The following is a 17889-nucleotide window of genomic DNA, read 5'->3' on the forward strand; positions in this document are numbered from 1 at the left end:
CTTGCAGTGGCTAGTAACTTTTTTTTAAAGGCCTGGCTAGTCGTATAGTGCTTGAAATTGTAAGCTCGGCTTCCACTATAGTGTTTGGTAATTTTGTTGAATTCAGCCACCTCCCCACAATCTCACATTCAATTGTTTCTCCTAGAGAATAATTGAATCCAATTCTTCCCGATGGGGGCCGGGCCGCCGAGTTGCATGGCAGCAGACTAATGTGGCTCCAGGCCTAAACAAACTAAAATGACCACAGAAGGCGCAAAGACCGGTTACAGGGTTAAAACTAAAGGTCCCATTACATGAAGACCACTTCATTGAGATTAAATGGCTGGAGTTCCTTTACCCTGTCCTTTTTAAATCCAGAATGGCTATAGCAAGTAGTTTTTATACCTAGACGGTCTGGTCATAAGCAAAATGGTATCTGATCACTCACCTGCATTTGTAATTGGCCCAAAAACTAAATGCGCACTACTGTGCAAGCTTGGAGGCTAATTTTGGCAAATTATCAGTATTTTGTGAAAATCAGTGACTCAAGATATTAAAATGTATAGAAATCCAAAGTTGATCTATTTTGAGATGACCATCAGTTTTTCATAACCATGGTGAACAGATCACTTTTTTATTTTTTCACACAATTATCTTAAAATTGTATTTTATATATAATTTTTTAATGCACTTATACAACTTGATATTTTTCAGTTTTATTTAGATTTATTTGATTGTCCCAAAGGGATCAGTGTGGGATTTCATCTTGCAAATGGATAATGCTGTAGTCCTTTAAGTTATCTTTTTTGCATTCCAATGTACTAATCATTTCACACTTCTAAACAATCCATTAATTGGAAAGTACACCTTCACCTTTTACTGTGTTAACGACCACCTCCACCTTTCCATATCCCATGTCAATAACATTGCAGTTAGAGGCAGAAGACTGAACTCCTCTCCATTGTAATAGAGAAAAAAGGTCCCATGGTGGCAAATGCAAGAACGTATTTTTAAACCCCTGCATGCAGATCACAAGATGGATGCTGCAAAATTGCAACCCCTCCTTTAAAAAAAAAAAAAAAAAAAAAAAAAAATTCAAATAAAACTGATCTACATTCCCATGCCAAAGTTCATCCTGAAGCCTGGTTCTCCTAGACCAGGGATAGGCAACCTTCAGCACTTCAGATGTTGTGGACTACTTCCCCTTTAATGCTCTTACACTCATAATGCTGGCAGAGCATCATGGGAGGTGTCTTGATATAGCTGGATTTTTGCATTACCATTGTTTAGTTTGTGATGCTTTTCTTAAATATGTATTTTTTTTTTTTTTTTTTTTTTTTTTGTAGGAATTAAATCTGATTGCATAGCAGTTGACTGGGTTAGCCGGAACATGTATTGGACTGATGGCTCGGCTGGTGAGATCATGGCAATGCCTTTAAATGTGACGTGGAAAGGATACCCAGAGTACACGGTTGTAATTGATGAAGACCTTGATCAGCCTCGTTCCATAGTTCTTCATGCACTTAATGGGTTAGTAACCAATCAGAAAAACTTTAAGCTAAATTAGCCAGACGCTACTTCTAATATTGCGTTTTCAATTCATTTGAAACCTGAATTAGAAAAGCTGTGGGGCTAGGCCAACTGACACATGGTTTTTGAACATATATACAAGCGCAAATGAGTACATCCTTATTTGATCAGTTTATGGGATAAGGGAGGTTTTAAGGATATTATCCCGAGGTGCTCTCAAAGTGTTCTTTGTCTGTGGTGTGGAGCAGTGAGTATGATGTGTTCCATTGTGTAGACTTGATGGTTATCCTACACTCATCATGTAAATTGAAACATTAGGATTTATTTTACGGTGTGTGAACGGTCGTATACTGAATCGAACCCTTAAATGAGGTCAAATACTCATACTGCCTAACACTGGAAATTATCTATTTCGAAGTCCAAATAGGGGTGTAAAATCTCCAAGTTGGGTTTAGAACCGCAACTCCCATGATGCCTTGAGGAATGAAGCTTGACTTCTGGCCACACCTGGTATAGTTGTGGTAGCACTCAAGCTCAAACCCATGTCATCCTCTGGACTTTGACTTGATCATTCCAATGGAATTTTTATGTCATTACTGCAAGCTAGCAATTCTAATCACCCAATTGATGATCTCAATCTATGTACTCCTCCTCCGAAAAATGGCAGAACCGTGCCAAATAGACTTGCTATAAATCCAGTTATTTGCTACATTTTAAACTTTTATAAGACCTAGTGGTCATGATTAATATACAGATAAAATGTAACTGAATAACTATAAGCACCATCTTGACAAAATAGATGTCACTCTGTAACCTACAGATTGATGTACTGGTCAGAGATTGGACGACAATCGCAAATTGAGCAAGCTGGAATGGATGGAACTCAACGAAAAGTCCTAATCACAGAGCAACTTGGCTGGCCAACTGGACTAGCTCTTGATCTGCTAACCTGGAGAATTTACTGGTCTGATGATAAATTTCACTGCATTGGGTCAGCTACTCTGCACGGTACAGACATTAAGGTACAGTTATATATTTATATTTTTTATTTATAATATATATTCTAATTTTCATAGTTTGGAAAAACAAAACCTAAAACACAATGTTAAATGTCATGCAGTTGATTCGGCTGAAGAAAATTCAAAACCCTTTCTCCTTGACTGTGTTTGAAGATGAGATTTACTGGTCTGAAATCACTTCCAGAACTGTCCAGAAAACTGACAAGTATTCAGGGAAAAAAGGGTCTATTCTTGTGAAACGTCATGGCCAACCATTTGGACTTAAGGTATGTAAATTTGTAAACTGTAGTTTAAATTCATTTTTCACTAATGGTATAATAAATTAAAGTTCTCCTTTTTAGAAGGATGAAGCTGGCACTGGTATACAGATACCCATAAGATAAAATGTCAATGAGCTGTAGGTAGCGGATCTGGTGCTTGGTGTGTCACTCTTAGTGCTTCACGAATGATGCCTTGGATGGTTCCCACAACTATACATGTCACAAAGTTTTTACATAGACAACCAAATAGGTGGTATGTGTTGTGGTTGGTTGATGGTGGTGGTTTATTGTTAAAATCAACAACTGGGTGTACTTCCACAAAACCTTGTAATTAAGGAACCTGAAATAAATGTAAAACCTCCTGTAATTTCCATTATTAGTAGTAGCACTTCCACAATCCATCAATTTGGTAACAATAACTATTAGAGATGGCATATTGAGCTTACAGTTAAAATCAAACCACTCATAGTGGTGGTGGGAACCGATGGAATTCTAAACCAAATCAAAATCAGTCCTGCTGCCTGGGTTTGGATTTTGTTATCCTGAATGTGAGCATACAGTGCTCTTAAAAATAAAAATTAATTGGCTACTCAAATATCCATGCTATTTCATGGATGCCTGTAATGTCGCAATGCATTTTCTTTGTTTTTTCTTTAGGTGATGCATGAAGTGTTGCAACCAAGAGTGGAGAACCCATGTCTCAAAAGGAGATGTTCTCACATATGTCTTATTGGTCCTGATTTAAAAGGAAGCTGTTGGTGCCCAAAGGAACTTATGCTTGCAACTGACAAATTAAATTGCATCAGTTTTAAAGATTCTTCATTTTTGCTTATTGCGTTCCCAACTATGGTTACCAAGGTACACTTTTTTTTGCATATAGGCAATAAGACCTGAAAATGTGATAGCAAATTTAGATGTTTTGAGCGTTCCCTCTTGCCAAACGGTTCATTGATAAAAATGTAGAATTTCAAATTTAACTTGTCGTTATAGCAGTGCTGTAATGCTTCTGCACTCTTACAATACTGTAATGCTGTTATGGTGTTTTTTTGTTTTGTTTTTTATCTGTGGTTCTTGAACTCTGATAGCAACCCACCTGAAATACATGGGCTAGGCTTAGAGACCATCTTTTGTTCTATAATTAGGTAATCAGTTCAGTTGTAACGCAACAAATAGGCTCTTCAGACCTGCCACAACATCAAAGGGGTATCTGTCCAGGATCAATTCTTCTATGTGAACAAATTCACTGCGGTCTGGTGCCGCTGTCCAGATGAATATCATGTAACTTTTGGGTGCTCCGTAAAGTATACTAGATGTTCAAGGTACCTGGAGCGTAACTAGGAATTGCAGGAAGCCCCTGTGCAAGAATCAAAGAAATGCTCCTCTTGCCTCTCCCCTTAAGCAATGCAAGTGGGAGAGTGGGATGTGTGGTGGATTGGCCTTGCTTGGGGTCACTTCCCGAAGCATGGCAATTCCCTATGCTGATGTGAACATTCTGGCTTAATTGTATCCCATACTCCCCGGAAAGTGCCTGTAGGGTAGTGATAGGGAGCAAGAGGACCACTTGCCACTCCATAATCATAAACAATAGACCTGTGTGTCAGTGACACTGTGTCTAATACCATAGATTGGGTGGGGGCACTATATTTTTAAACTGCTTTAAATTAAAAGCTATACATATGCTAGCATGTCTAATACAATGTTCATATAGAACTGAATGCTCTTTAATGTACACATTAATAAATGCACATGTGCATGTACATCATTTATATACATGAATATTACTACAAATCAAGAGCGCGCTGGCATGGATGCACGCTCTGTCGTAAGGTGAGGGGGATCTGATCTTCATGCTCTTCCAGTGCTATAACCTCGTGCACCCTTTACTGCCGCCGGAATGATGGCCTAACAAGGCATTACCGCAGGGAGTGCTGGAAGAGTCAGATGAGCAGAACTCTCTTGCTGCTATTTTCTATTCCCTCCCAGATACCGTATATTCCAACCGGTTAAGTAGGTGCCTAATCTGTGTTGCCGTATAGCTGGCCACCTCATGGTGTGCTACTTTGACAGCAGTGGCTTTTTGGCTATTTGGACACAAGTAACCTGAATTTAAAGTGTCAATTACAGCATTCCAAAAATATAATGGTGCTTTTACTTTCAGATGTTCTTGTCGAAGTTGCCCTATAGTGCTATTGCTGATATTACAAAGACCAAGTTAATAAGTCTGACCAATGTGAAACCGATTTCATCTATTGACTGCATCGTTCAAAATATGTCTCTATTCTTCGCTGTTGAAAGTGGTGGCTTTATAGCAAAATCAAAATTTAAAGAAAATAGCTTGAAGGACTGGAAAAAAATTGTGCCAGTAGAAGACAGCGTGACTTCTGTTGCAGTGGATTGGATAACCGGCAATATCTTCTGGATTAGTACTGCAAAGCCCCAGATTCAAGTTGCCACCTCTGATGGCCTCTATAAAACCATACTAATTGGTGATGGTCTTTATAATCCACTCTGTATTGCCATTCATCCCCCGACTGGGGTCCTGTGTTACTCAGATGCAGGATCAGAAGACCTAAAGTCTTCTCCAAAAATTGAATGCTCGTCTATGGATGGTAACAGAAGGAAAATCCTATGGAAGAAAACCAAAATGGCAGTTGGATTAACGTTTGCAAACTCGGGGTCTCAAGTTTTTTGGGCTGATAGAGGTAAAGGCATAACAACTGCATAATTTAATGTCCTTTTTTTTTTTTTTTTTTTAATCTGCGGTGACCAATTTCAAGAAGTAGATTTTCACTGAGGGGTAAAAAAAATCTCGAATAATTTTTAGGCTTGAGTATCCCACTGTTAAAAATGCATGTACAGATATTGCATTAAACAATGCAAAACAATCTGAATTCATTAGGCTAAAGTTGTTTTAGTGCTTAGAGTATCCCTTTAAGAAATGGTTTCAAGGTATAGATTGTGGCCCTGCAGTCTGACTATTTATGCAGCACTGCACACTTCCGGCAAGAGTAGTTCAACTCCAATATGGCAGAATTGAGCAGAAAGGTATTTTATCTTTTTTTTTTTTTGGCTTCCCTAATTTTGCAGCTTGTTTTTTTTCTTTTTTATTTATAATGTCTTATCCCCTTCTGTTGTACATCTCCTGTGTGTGAATAACGTTCAATTAACAAAGCAGAAAAATGATGACTTCTAAAGTAAGTTGCTGGAGGGGCTGCATAAACCAAAAACGATCACTTAAAGGGATACTATAGGCATCCAGACTAATTTAATTTCATTTAATTGAAGATTTCATTGTAGCTGGGGGTTAAATCAAACTTAATTTGGATTTAGGTGTTTCCGAATCGATGGGAAAATGTATTCGTTTTGGATCCATTGTTTTGATAAGAAAGCTAGTTAGTGAGTTATCTGTGAACAACTGAGCGAAATTTAAAGAAAGAGTTGCTCTCAAACTTCCAGCTATTAAGTAGATTATTCTCTGAACTGGTACCCTTTACTGGGATTGACACAGTTAATGCTGCAAAATTAGTGCAGTTTAGCAGATGGCTCACTTATTTGGCATCCTTAAATATGGCACCCCCACATAAGAAGAGCAAATTGGAGTTATCTGCAAAATGGTTGAAAGATCAGAATTTGATGGCTTTTCTTAATCTTGTATGTTTAGCTGATAATTCCCTAAATTGGTACTGGCTAACTTTGTGACTGCCACCTTCATCAATTCCCCAGAGGGCATACTGGTCATCTGAATTTTAAAAATAAAATATATTCAAACTCATTTTTGTTTTTGTCCAAAATGGGCATCATATTGGAAAAAAGCAAGGTTAACGCAAGATATGGGTGATAAGTCTTATATAAATCTTCCCCTTCACCCAAAAAGGTACAGATCATTTTGGCAGTATGTTGATGGACTTCCCTCTAAAAATGAAATTAAATAATGCGTTGTTGTTTGTTTTGTTTTGTTTTTTAACATTACAGTACTTTATACAATTGAAAGCATTATGCTGGATGGCTCCAACCACAAGGTTATTCGTAGTCGGCTGCAAGGTTTGGTCTTATTTGCCACAGGTCAAGATATTTTGCTCTGGACAACATACAATAATGGTATGCAACTGTATTTCACAAGGGTGTTTTCTGGCTTGTTGATATGTGAAGCATGGAGCTAATTCAGTCCATTAAAGAAATCATTTGCGGTCATTAAGTGTAATCGCTAAATTATTGAGGCTTAATTCTATTTAGGTGTAAATCCCAAAAAGTCCATAGGTTGATATTGATTGCTAATTTATTGGTCGTAGGGCAGCAATGTGTCCACTGGGAGTCAGCTCTCATCGCTCCGTGTTAGACATTATGTAGCTACAACAGAGCATTTCTCAAAGTATAGAACATTAGAAAATGATTTAGAATGGTGGTACAGTTAATTTTAGGATATCTTAACCCAACGATGTCACACCGTCAATTTCTTTCTATTCTATTACTTTTTTTTTTTTTTTACTGAAAAATAAATAAATAAAACTGTGTGTAGCTTTTTAAGAATGTTTGTTTTTGTTTAAGCCGATCCAGTGTATAATAGGAGGTTCTCTGTATTTCATTATAGGTTCTACAACGATCTGGTTTAGCAAAGCCGATGAACTGGGTCACGGGTTTCTACATGTTGAACAACCCTTAGTAGATTTAAAAGTATACAACCGACTAGAACAGCAAGGTGAGCTATACTTCCTTAAAACACAATTTTGATCTTTTAATTTTTTTTCCTACCAACCTAGTATATGTGGAATTATATATTGTGCAATTTCCCAGTGCTCTCTTTAACCCATAAGGACACATGACTGAAATATTCTGTCATGATTCCCTTTGATTTCCCTTTATTAGTTGTGTCCTTAAGGGGTTAATGAACATTGTGGGTTTGCCTTGGCTTTGCCAATTTATCCATTTTATTAATGTTCCTATAGTCGGTTTCACCATTGAACAGAAAATTACTGACTCACAAGACTTTCTTCATGGCAAAGCAGGGTACTTGTCACAGGGACTAAGTTCACATTTACACAACTGCAATTTAAAATACACACAATCACCAACACTACAGTTTGTACATGGTCAGATTTCCCGCTTCCTCAACTCCAGTTTTTCCGGAAAAAGCAAATGCAAAGATGGCATTGACTCCCTTTGAAAAATGTCATTGGCTGTAATCCCCGTTAAAACAACGCATTGTTATCTAGTTTTGCATGTTAATGGCCCCACTGAACAATGCTCATATGCAAAGGAGTGGTTTATGTACCATGGCTCTCCATCTCCAAACCCCAATGGCGAGAGAAAATGTTTACTCTGAAAGGAATTTCTCGCTGCACGTCCATATGGAATTACAAATATTTTTTTTTATTATTTTTATTTTTGCAGTACAGTCCCCATCAGATTATCAAACTCTTCCAAACGGCTTTACCCGTGTTGGCGGTGCAATAGTCTGCTCCGCTCTAATGATCCATATTTGGCGGAAATGTACAAAGCTTAAACCTCTTTAGAGGAAGTCATAACTTTAACATCTTAATATAGATGTTTGTAATTACCAGGGATTTGTTTGGTAATGGAAGCAGTGAGGCCACTCTACACCCTATGTAACAGGAACTGTACTCATACCAAAAATATTACATAAATGTTGAGTCTAGTAAGCTATACTTGGAATTATTTCCACCGTACTTGTTTTAGTCTTTATTTTATTTCATTGCTCCTTTTACGGTTTTGTTTGCTACGTTTTTGCAATGTTATTCTTTATTGAAATCTGTTTAATTCCACATCCGCTTCATATTTTGTGTCAATGTCAGACACTTGCTAACTATGTACTTTGCATGCCGTTGTTAACCTCGAGGTAATACAAAGTATACAATACATCTTATTCTATTTTAATTTGACAATTTAAAAACCAACAAAGAAGAAAAATGTTCAATCCATACTCTGTCACGGAAGATATTGCACTGTTCCTGTTGATCCTGTTGTGTTTTTATGTGGGTTGAACCACTTTTCCAATCAGTGCACTAAATCTCCCCCACTGATCTTCTCCACTTGTGTTTTCTCCTCGTCATTGATTATCTCCATAGAGATATTTGATGCAAGTTGTGGGGTGATTAAAGGATCTGGAGACATGCAAAGAATTGTATTATGCATATGTAGCATATATACATGTATAGCTTAAATCAAGGGGGGAAATAAAACGCTGGGGCCAAAGCCATGAAATACAGTCAATGCCACATCAGCCCATGTGCGTCCAAGTAAGAAGTAAAGCTCTAAAATCTCTAACTTTTCAACTTGCATTGCCCTTCATAAACCTTTGTACCCTCCTCTTGACTGGCAGAAATATTGAACACTGTAGATCATGGATTGCTGAATGGACATGGTCCGTATGGTTGTATAGAGCAGCAGACAGATTCAAGGTAGCGCCAGCCAGTATCTCAAAGGTGTATAGACTGCAGAATCTACATACCTGGTACATAGTCAACCACCATACTTTGTAAAGTAACAGATTTTTTTTTTTCTGAAATGTTCTAGGCAGCAATAGATGTTCAGAAAACAATGGCGGTTGTGGACAAATTTGTTTGCCAAATTCTGAAGGCCGTACATGCAAATGCTCAACGGGTCAGCGTTTGATCAATGCTACTACTTGTGTAGAAGAGTTGAGATGCCCAGATGGATTCCAAACATGCAAGGACAAGTTGAAGTGTGTCACTGTTAACCAAATATGTGATCGCCATGCTGACTGTCTAGATGGGTCTGATGAGAAAAGTTGTAAGTAAGATGGTTTTATACCTTAAGGCTTAATATTTATTGCATTCGCATAGGTTGACACATCTGTATATGTAATGTGTTTAAACACTTTATTTTTTTTTTGTTTTCTCTCTCAATGGTCATCATTTTTGGTGGAATAAATTAAAAAATAATCTAGAAACCTTTGGCACCCAGAATGTATGTTTGTAGATTCAGGTTCCGGCTACCTTAAAATTATGGGAAGTGAAGTTGATAAACCTGCTGAGAGGTTTCCAGCTGAGTCGCCTTATTTTGGCAAGTTTCAAGGCCGTGGAGACCTGTTCCTCATTCACCTGAAGTTGGGTTGTGACTGCTGTGATTTCCTCCCTCAACACCGCCAGGCCGGCATTTAGGAATGACCTGATATTTTTTTTGAGGGCAAGAGTAACTTTTTGGTCGCTGGGGATTCCAGTTCTTGCTTTTGAATGGGAGTATAGAGTCCTTCCCTAATTGGTATAGCCTCCAGGGTGTTTAGCAGATCCTCCTCAGAGGATGAAGAGCGAGCATTCGGCCATGTAAGTACTAAGCAACAGTTCACTAATGCTGGGAGATCCTTCACCTAAATGGGCTTTTAGATGCTTTTTCTTCCTCATGACTACTGAGAGAAGAACGAGTGTCAGGAGTCAGGTTTTCTTCTGGGAAGGAGATCCAGTGTTTTGGTCGGATGCAACCGCTCACCAGGCTGACAAAGCCACTCTCCTGTGTCATGACTTTAACATAAATCCAAAATGGAGAAGCAGTGTGTAATTCTTTTTAAAAAATTTTAAAAAAAAGTACACCCTTACTGCTTTCATAGGAATTAAGAGGCTAAGTAGCAGACTGGTGCTGCTAAACATATGCCCTTGTTTAATTGATCATCAGCAAGTGTGACCACCTTTATAGAAACTGAGGATTTAGCAGTTTGCTGGTCTGGTGCATTTGGGCTTGTTTTGCAGCCACACGACCTGGGAACCTTGCAGTAAAGTGGACCATGAACTCCTCTGTGTACCAAAGTATCCTAGAGTTAAATGGGAGGGCATCTGTCCTCAAGCTTGGCCAGAATTGGGCCATGCTACAGGGTAATGATCCCAAGCCCACCAGCAAATGGCTAAAAAAAAATAAAAAATCAAGATGTTGCAATGGCACAGTCAAAGTCCAGCCCTCAACCCGATTGAAATGCTGCACCGAGACCTAAAGAGCTGTGTATAACAATGCCAACAAACCTCCCTGAACTGAAGCAATATTGTAAAGAAGAGTGGGCCAAGAGAGATTGATAACATTATGGTGAAAATCATTACTTTAAGTTATTACTGCTACAGGTGGTTCTACAAGCTATTGAATCGTAATGTGTCCTTTTTATACATTGCTTCTCCATTTTGGCTTTATTTTTGTTAAATCATGACATGGTGTAATGTAGTGTATTGTTCATCTGAGGTTTGTATATACCTAATGTAAAGACCTGCTGAGGAACAGATGACTGAATTTTTTGGTTTTACAAATCAGGACATAAGAAAATGGAGGTCTTTATTTTATTTTTACTTTTTTTAGGACACTATATGAATAGATGTTTTGTTTGTCTACAAAATATCTTTTCCTTATTAGAATGCCAGTTAATGGATTTAAATGATGATAAGCATGAATTGTTTTTCAGGTGTCTTTCTCGATCATGAGCTTAAAACTAAACCAGCCAAGCTGCCAGGGGCGACCAAGGTTCATGATTCCAATGGAGAGAGAATTTCTCCGACTGAAACACCAGCCCGCGGACTTGGTTCAACTATTGACATGACAAATTCAGAATTTGATCTGCCGTCAGATTTTGGAAGGAAAATGGAATCCAGACCGTGTAACAGTGAAACCTGTAATATGAGAGGAACGTGTGGGGTTGAAAATGATGAAGTTAAATGCCAGTGTATGCCAGGCTATAGTGGACTGTTTTGTGAGACTGGACTGAAACCGCTTGCACTTCCAGCGACTCTTGGTACCATCGCGGTTTTGATCGCTATAGTTTCTGCAGTTGTGATACTTGTATATGTCACAAGACGGAAGGCTTTGCAAAGGTGGGTACCTATTCCTAATTAATAGTACTTATGGGTAGGGTGGTAAAGGAAACTTCTTGCATTACTAGGGGTATATTTTCTGTTCTACGTGTTGTAGTGTCTTCTGCTTTGCCTGACCGTTATTTATTTATTTTGAAACACACGTTCTTATAGGTGGTGGAGGGGTAATATGATACTCACGATGTTCTTTCATGTGGTTAATGTAGAGTGTAGGCTTCCTAACTATACTGAGCACAAAGTCATTCACTCTGAGACAGAGGCCTTATCATACTTTGTGATTTTTGTGTCTGACCTTAATTTACTCACAATTGAATGTGTAACAGCAGTTCATTATCACAATGTTCTTCAAAAATGGTATCTTCGAACCATCATACCTCACTACCTGGTACATCAGTAAGTTGCCAAGAAAGGGGAACCTATAGACCAGTAGTCTCAAACATATTGCCTGATGGGTTCAAGCATTGAGCCTGTGAATTCATGGTGGAATGGATGAGTTTCAACATGTATCACTGCTCTGTTCTCAACTCACCAATGGTACAGTACCGCACTCTGAAATCATGAGATGTCCACTCGGGTCACATGATCTGTGGAGCTCTTATCCCAGCAGAGCTGCTTCAACTACACACTTCCATAGTGGTGCCGTTTTCTCCTTTAGAGTGTCTGATGTTTGCTCCAGCTGAATGAGCACAGATTCTGGATTCATTGGTTTTATATCGAGAGGCTGCTCTAGATAAAGAATATGGCAGCCCTTTGGTTTTAACCCCATACCCGCATGCTTAACAGATTAGCAAAACTATTTTTGTCACCGTATGGACATTTTTAGTAATTTAATTAGAATTCACATGAAAAATGTGAATCTTGAAAATGGACTTTAAAGATAAAACATCTTAATTTAACAGTAGAACATACATGTGTGTAAGGGCTCTAGTGCGGTGGAAACCAATGGAATCTCTTGCTTAAGCAAATATTGTGAAGGAATGGAGTCCATAACCGCACTCTTCTTTTAAATTGAAATTAAATGATGTGCTATACCTTGTGTTTTCTTGTGCAGCTTTTACCTTTTGCCCCCCTTCTCCCCCCCCCCCCCATTCCCTTTGTGTTTTTTTTTTTTGTTTGTTTTTGTTTTTCTCCCCTCACTCTTAATGTTTGAGAAACTAGAAGTCCACCAATTCCAGTGTTTTTTAAACTGATATCACCATTTCTGGGCCCACTCTGATAGGGGTCTTTATAGGCTCTTGCTAATTTTTTCAAATGAAAGAATAAGTAATATTTATGCATTATACTCGGTTATAAGAAATCCTGAAATGGATCCGTCCAAATAGTGTTTCCCCTCTTCCCACCTTCTCCCCCTCCCCCCCTCCCCCTCCCACACAATTCACACATTATATGTACTTTCGTAACTACTTGTAGAAACACTTGGAAATGAAGAGAGTTCATATAAAAGCAGATTCATTAAAATTGTATGCAAGAGTACAGATGTAAAAGTTAACAAAGGAAAAACTGATGCAATGTTATATGGAAAATAAACTGTTCAAATTTAGTCTCAAACTGTGTGAATGCTACACAGGCATAATAAATATAAATGCATTGATCTGCCTGTAGGACCATGAGTTGTGCATCTACAAGAAGCCTAACTCAAAACACAAAGGTCGTGGAGCAATTGGAATTTGAGAATGTAGCATCTGAAACGTTCCTCAACGAGGCTTTTGATTCTGAAGGCTTTACTTTGGAGCAGGTAAGAATCCGAATCGGAAAATATTGAACTGTTCAATAAAACACTTCAATATGTAGCAGAAAAGAAACGCATTTATAGTAGAAAAAAAACTGGTTTGTCCTGTTTCCAAAGTTCCAAACACTGAAATAAAAGCATTGTTTTAAACCTTAGGATTTCCTGCTGGAGGTGTACCTCCCCCCTCTACGGTATAGTCACTGGGGCTTCAGCCAGCTTGTACCTAAACATCCAGACTGGGTAATGTCAATATGCTAATTTCTATGCCCAGAATGTCATTCGTTGGCAGAGAGTGGTCAACTGATGCTCTCAGCCAGTGAATGAGCAACAGAATCCGCTTACGCAGCTCAACAGAAAACTGTCGGGAACCCAGGTTGGAGGACAACTATTGCTAAATGGGGTCAGGGCCCATTTCATATAACCATTACAGCCCTCACACCATAACCACTACAACCCTTTGATAAAGGACCCAAGAGGGATCTAGTAAATGGTCACTGGACTGTTATAAAAGCTTGTAGTTCGATATCTCTTAGTGAAGTTTCCTATTGAAAGACCTACTAAACTTGGAAAATAAAATATTTTGTATTCCAAAAAAAGTTAAGCATTCATTGGAATCCTGGGAGTGTATTCTGCTCCTGCCTGGATTGTATCTAAGCTGATTAGAGTTGGTGAGTCGTTTTTCTCACTGCTCCAATTGTTTGGGGGGGGGGGAGGGGGGGGGGTGTTTTGGTTTATTTTTTTTTATTTTCCTTTCTTTGTTTAATAAATACATAAAAATCCTTATGGATATTTCTTTTACACCTTAAAGGGACACTATAGTCACCTGAACAACTTTAGCTTAATGAAGCAGTTTTGGTGTATAGAACATGCCCCTGCAGCCTCACTGCTCAATCCTCTGCCATTTAGGAGTTAAATCCCTTTGTTTATTAACCCTAGTCACACCTCCCTGCATGTGACTTGCACAGCCTTCCATAAACACTTCCTGTAAAGAGAGCCCTATTTAGGCTTTCTTTATTGCAAGTTCTGTTTAATTAAGATTTTCTTATCCCCTGCTATGTTAACAGCTTGCTAGACCCTGCAAGAGCCTCCTGTATGTGATTAAAGTTCAATTTAGAGATTGAGATACAATTAGTTAAGGTAAATTACATCTGTTTGAAAGTAAAACCAGGTTTTTTTTCATGCAGGCTCTGTCAATCATAGCCAGGGGAGGTGTGGCTAGGGCTGCATAAACAGAAACAAAGTGATTTAACTCCTAAATGACAGTGAATTGAGCAGTGAAATTGCAGGGGAATGATCTATACACTAAAACTGCTTTATTTACCTAAAGTAATTTAGGTGACTATAGTGTTCCTTTAAGTTTCAGTACCAGTCCAGTTGGAACTTCTTACAATGCACCAATTCACCAAATTCTTTGACGTTCCACTCCTTAGCAAGCTTCTAGTTGGACAACATTCTTTACTTGAATTTACACTGAGGAGCAGGATTCTGACAATTGTATACATAGAGCACTATAGAATATATAGATGTGATTTATAGTCTTTCCTAAAGGGCAATCTACACAAAGGTCAAAATATCTTCATACTTGAACATTGCCACACTGGGCTGATGTAGTGATCTTGGACAAAAGTTCATAAAATAGGCGGGTATCAGTCTAATGGGTGGCTTTACCTGGGAGAGTAGATAATTCTTAATAATGCTATTATTTCATGAAGCACCAACAAATGTGTGTGTATATACGTCCATCCCAATCCTCTCTCCCTAGCTGCAGAACACAATCATACTAGCCAGTCAGAAACCTAGATTCTACAATTTGAAGAAGCTGTAGTAAAGTTTGTTTTTGTGTTTTTTCATTTTTTTTAAACTTTCTTTATGTAAGTATTTTTATTTTTAATTTTATTTAAATTTATTTATTTTTTCAAACCGAAACCAAATGACTTGAATGAGTGATTATTGTGTGTTACAGGGTCATGCTTGAGATATCTTGCAAAGATGCCAGGTATGCCAAAGGTTTTATTTTGTTTTTATGTTTTTATTAAATTCACGTTTACTCCAAATTACATCTATACAACTTTAATGTAGCTATGTGGAATACAGCTGAGAACTTAAATCTAGAAAAGGTGCATGGGAATTTTATTTTTTTTCCCCTTTTGTAGTTTTATCTTTATTTTATGTTTGTGTGGCAGGATAAATGCAGATTGAATCATTTTATAATTTAGCAATATTTAAATTGTCTGTTTTGTTTTTATCCATCCCAACAGGAGTTGGTAATGCCTTTGCAGGATTCAATGTGACTTCAGCTGCACAGAGAAATTAACATTTTGAAGCCGAAATCACGCAAAATTTTAAGGAAGAAAATATACTTATTTACAATCTAGCTATTTAAATATTTTGAAAGCTCTAAAAAAAATAATAAATAAAAAAAATCCAAAATATGCTACAAAAAAAACTATTGTGAATCATTTTCTGTGCTCATACTTATAAAAATGAGTGAGTCTCTGACGTGGTGTGAAAGTGAATTGTTGTTTGTTCTAAACTGCAATCTCTTAATGACCAAACTTCTGGAATAAAAGGGAATCATGACGTGTCACACACATCATGTGTCCTTAAGGGGTTAAATTTAATTTTGTATCTATAGCATAACTTTGGACGAGCACACACTGTGCCCCCAGCTCTGTGACTTGTGCATGTTTGGAATGGACATCTATTAACCCCTTAAGGACCAAACTTCTGGAATAAAAGGGGATCATGACATGTCACACATGTCATGTGACCTTAAGGGGTTAAAATAAATTCTAAATATCAAACAATCGGTAGAAAAGGGATACATATGCAATTTAGTAGGATAAGGTTGTATAGGAGGGGTAATGCTGTTTTTTTTTTGTTTTTGTTTTTTTTTAAATGTAGTTTTGGGGGGTGGGATTTACAGATATAAAACTCTCCCCTTTAAAAAAATTGAAAGCATATTAAGCACCTTAACCGATTTGGATTAATGAAGTTATTTTGGTGTATAGATCATGACCCTGCAGTCCTTGCCATTTAGGAGTTAAATTTTTAGTTTTTGCAAACCCTCCCCTTCTAACCACACAGACTTTCTGTGGCTGTCCAATCACAGACTTCCCAATGCGGCTCAATGAGAAGTCTTGTCAAGGCAGGTGCTCTGGGCAATTGCTGCCTCTTGAGTTTAGCTCTACTGAGCCAAACATCCAGGAATGATTAGGACCTGTTGTCTGACATCTGGTGGGTGTAACAAGGTTTAGTGCCAATTCCTATTGAAATGTTCATGCTTTGTAAAATGAGAGGTCACACATTGCACATTCAGCAAGCTAAAGTGTTTATGGGTCCAGAGTATTCCTCTGATGTTGGACTAGGTATAGAGTAGGGATAACTATGGGTGGAGGGGAGAGGCAGATGTGGAAGGTAACCACATCAGGCAAACCTCTTTAAAATACTAGCATTTTCTAACCAGTCCCAAAATAATTTTTGAGATTAACTTTTATCCTTCATTCGCCTTGAAGGAACACTATATCTTCATCCATGGCCTCAATGTGGCTTGTTAACGCGGAGACCTCCTTCACCACACCTATGTCCTCCCGAAACATGGCTCTGGTGTCTTGTAACAGGGTCTTGGTGTCCTCAACAATCAGATGTAATTTATCAATTCTCTAGGGGCATTGCTCAGACATGACTGAGCAGATGGCCAATATGGATGACATGGCTAAAGCATGGAACATGCCTGTGCCTGGCATATCCCAGGTAAGTTGGCAAATTATTAGCAAACCATTTAACTACTTACATATGCAGGGGACCAGGACACTCCTTGTAAGATAGCTGCTACAGCTTGCTGAAGTAATGATGTATTTGGAGTCAGGGCCAGCCTGTCCATAGACCGCTGGAGTTCCCAACCTGCGGCGGTGCAGCAGCCCATACCCTTGGGGCCACCCAATGGACATATGCTATAAGGGGCCCAGCTGTGCGCTGTGGTGCTTTAACAATGCGACTGGCCCTTTTTATCGTGCACAGAGCTGGAAGGAAGTAACAGCGTATCACTTCCTCCCAGCTCACACAGAGACAGCCACGTAGGAGGAGGGGGGAGCACGAGGATGGGGCTGGATCGGGAGAGCAGACACCTAACTCCTGCCAGCAGAAGGTTGGAACCTGCAGGGTGGCTTAATTTTTATTTATTTTTTTGTGTTTCTTTGTATGTATTGTGTGGGTATCTGTGTAGTAATGTCTTGGGCCGGCCCTGCTTGGAGTGTTCCTTTAAAGGGACACTGTAGTCACTATAACCATTTAATCTTTGAATTGGATATAGTGCCTGGGGTCCCCTGGCTCTCCCTCCTTTCTGTGTTAAATGCCTTTAGAGTAGTTTAACATGACTTGTACCTCACCAGCCAAAGTCCTGCCCTTTCTGGAGGTGTGGCTAAAGTGGACATCACACACTTTCTTGTAGTGAAACCCATTCATATGGTCAGTTGGAGCTCTGATAGGTTAAAAGCAGTCAGGTGACACTCTCAGCCAATCACAGCTGCTCAGGCAAATACTTCCTCATT

At 38.6% G+C, this 17889-nt stretch overlaps 2 protein-coding genes across 2 annotated transcripts; both read left to right on the plus strand.

The window, feature by feature from the left end:
* The first annotated feature begins 2429 nt into the window (after positions 1-2429).
* On the plus strand, positions 2430-5380 carry LOC134612281 (low-density lipoprotein receptor-related protein 1B-like). The gene is made up of 5 exons (XM_063456620.1): positions 2430-2531; positions 2630-2794; positions 3446-3646; positions 4947-5331; positions 5364-5380. The coding sequence occupies exons 3-5, from the start codon at positions 3449-3451 to the stop codon at positions 5378-5380; spliced, it is 600 nt and encodes a 199-aa protein (XP_063312690.1). The 5' UTR covers positions 2430-2531; positions 2630-2794; positions 3446-3448.
* A 43-nt stretch (positions 5381-5423) lies between these two features.
* LOC134610375 (low-density lipoprotein receptor-related protein 1B-like) lies at positions 5424-15672 on the plus strand. Its single transcript, XM_063453326.1, has 8 exons — positions 5424-5490; positions 6761-6886; positions 7377-7484; positions 9320-9556; positions 11205-11610; positions 13213-13345; positions 15303-15335; positions 15598-15672. The coding sequence occupies exons 1-7, from the start codon at positions 5433-5435 to the stop codon at positions 15312-15314; spliced, it is 1080 nt and encodes a 359-aa protein (XP_063309396.1). The 5' UTR covers positions 5424-5432; the 3' UTR covers positions 15315-15335; positions 15598-15672.
* Positions 15673-17889: the final 2217 nt, after the last annotated feature.

This window comes from Pelobates fuscus, chromosome 5 (assembly GCF_036172605.1).
Source record: "Pelobates fuscus isolate aPelFus1 chromosome 5, aPelFus1.pri, whole genome shotgun sequence".
NCBI classification, from domain to species: Eukaryota; Metazoa; Chordata; class Amphibia; order Anura; family Pelobatidae; genus Pelobates; species Pelobates fuscus.

Coding starts and splice junctions, on each gene's coding strand:
- LOC134612281 (XM_063456620.1), top strand. CDS start 3,449: ATGCATGAAGTGTTGCAACCAAGAGTGGAGAACCCATGTCTCAAAAGG. Junction 3,647..4,946: donor TCCCAACTATGGTTACCAAG/GTACACTTTTTT, acceptor TTTTACTTTCAG/ATGTTCTTGTCGAAGTTGCC.
- LOC134610375 (XM_063453326.1), top strand. CDS start 5,433: ATGGCAGTTGGATTAACGTTTGCAAACTCGGGGTCTCAAGTTTTTTGG. Junction 5,491..6,760: donor AGTTTTTTGGGCTGATAGAG/GTAAAGGCATAA, acceptor TTAACATTACAG/TACTTTATACAATTGAAAGC. Junction 7,485..9,319: donor CAACCGACTAGAACAGCAAG/GTGAGCTATACT, acceptor GAAATGTTCTAG/GCAGCAATAGATGTTCAGAA.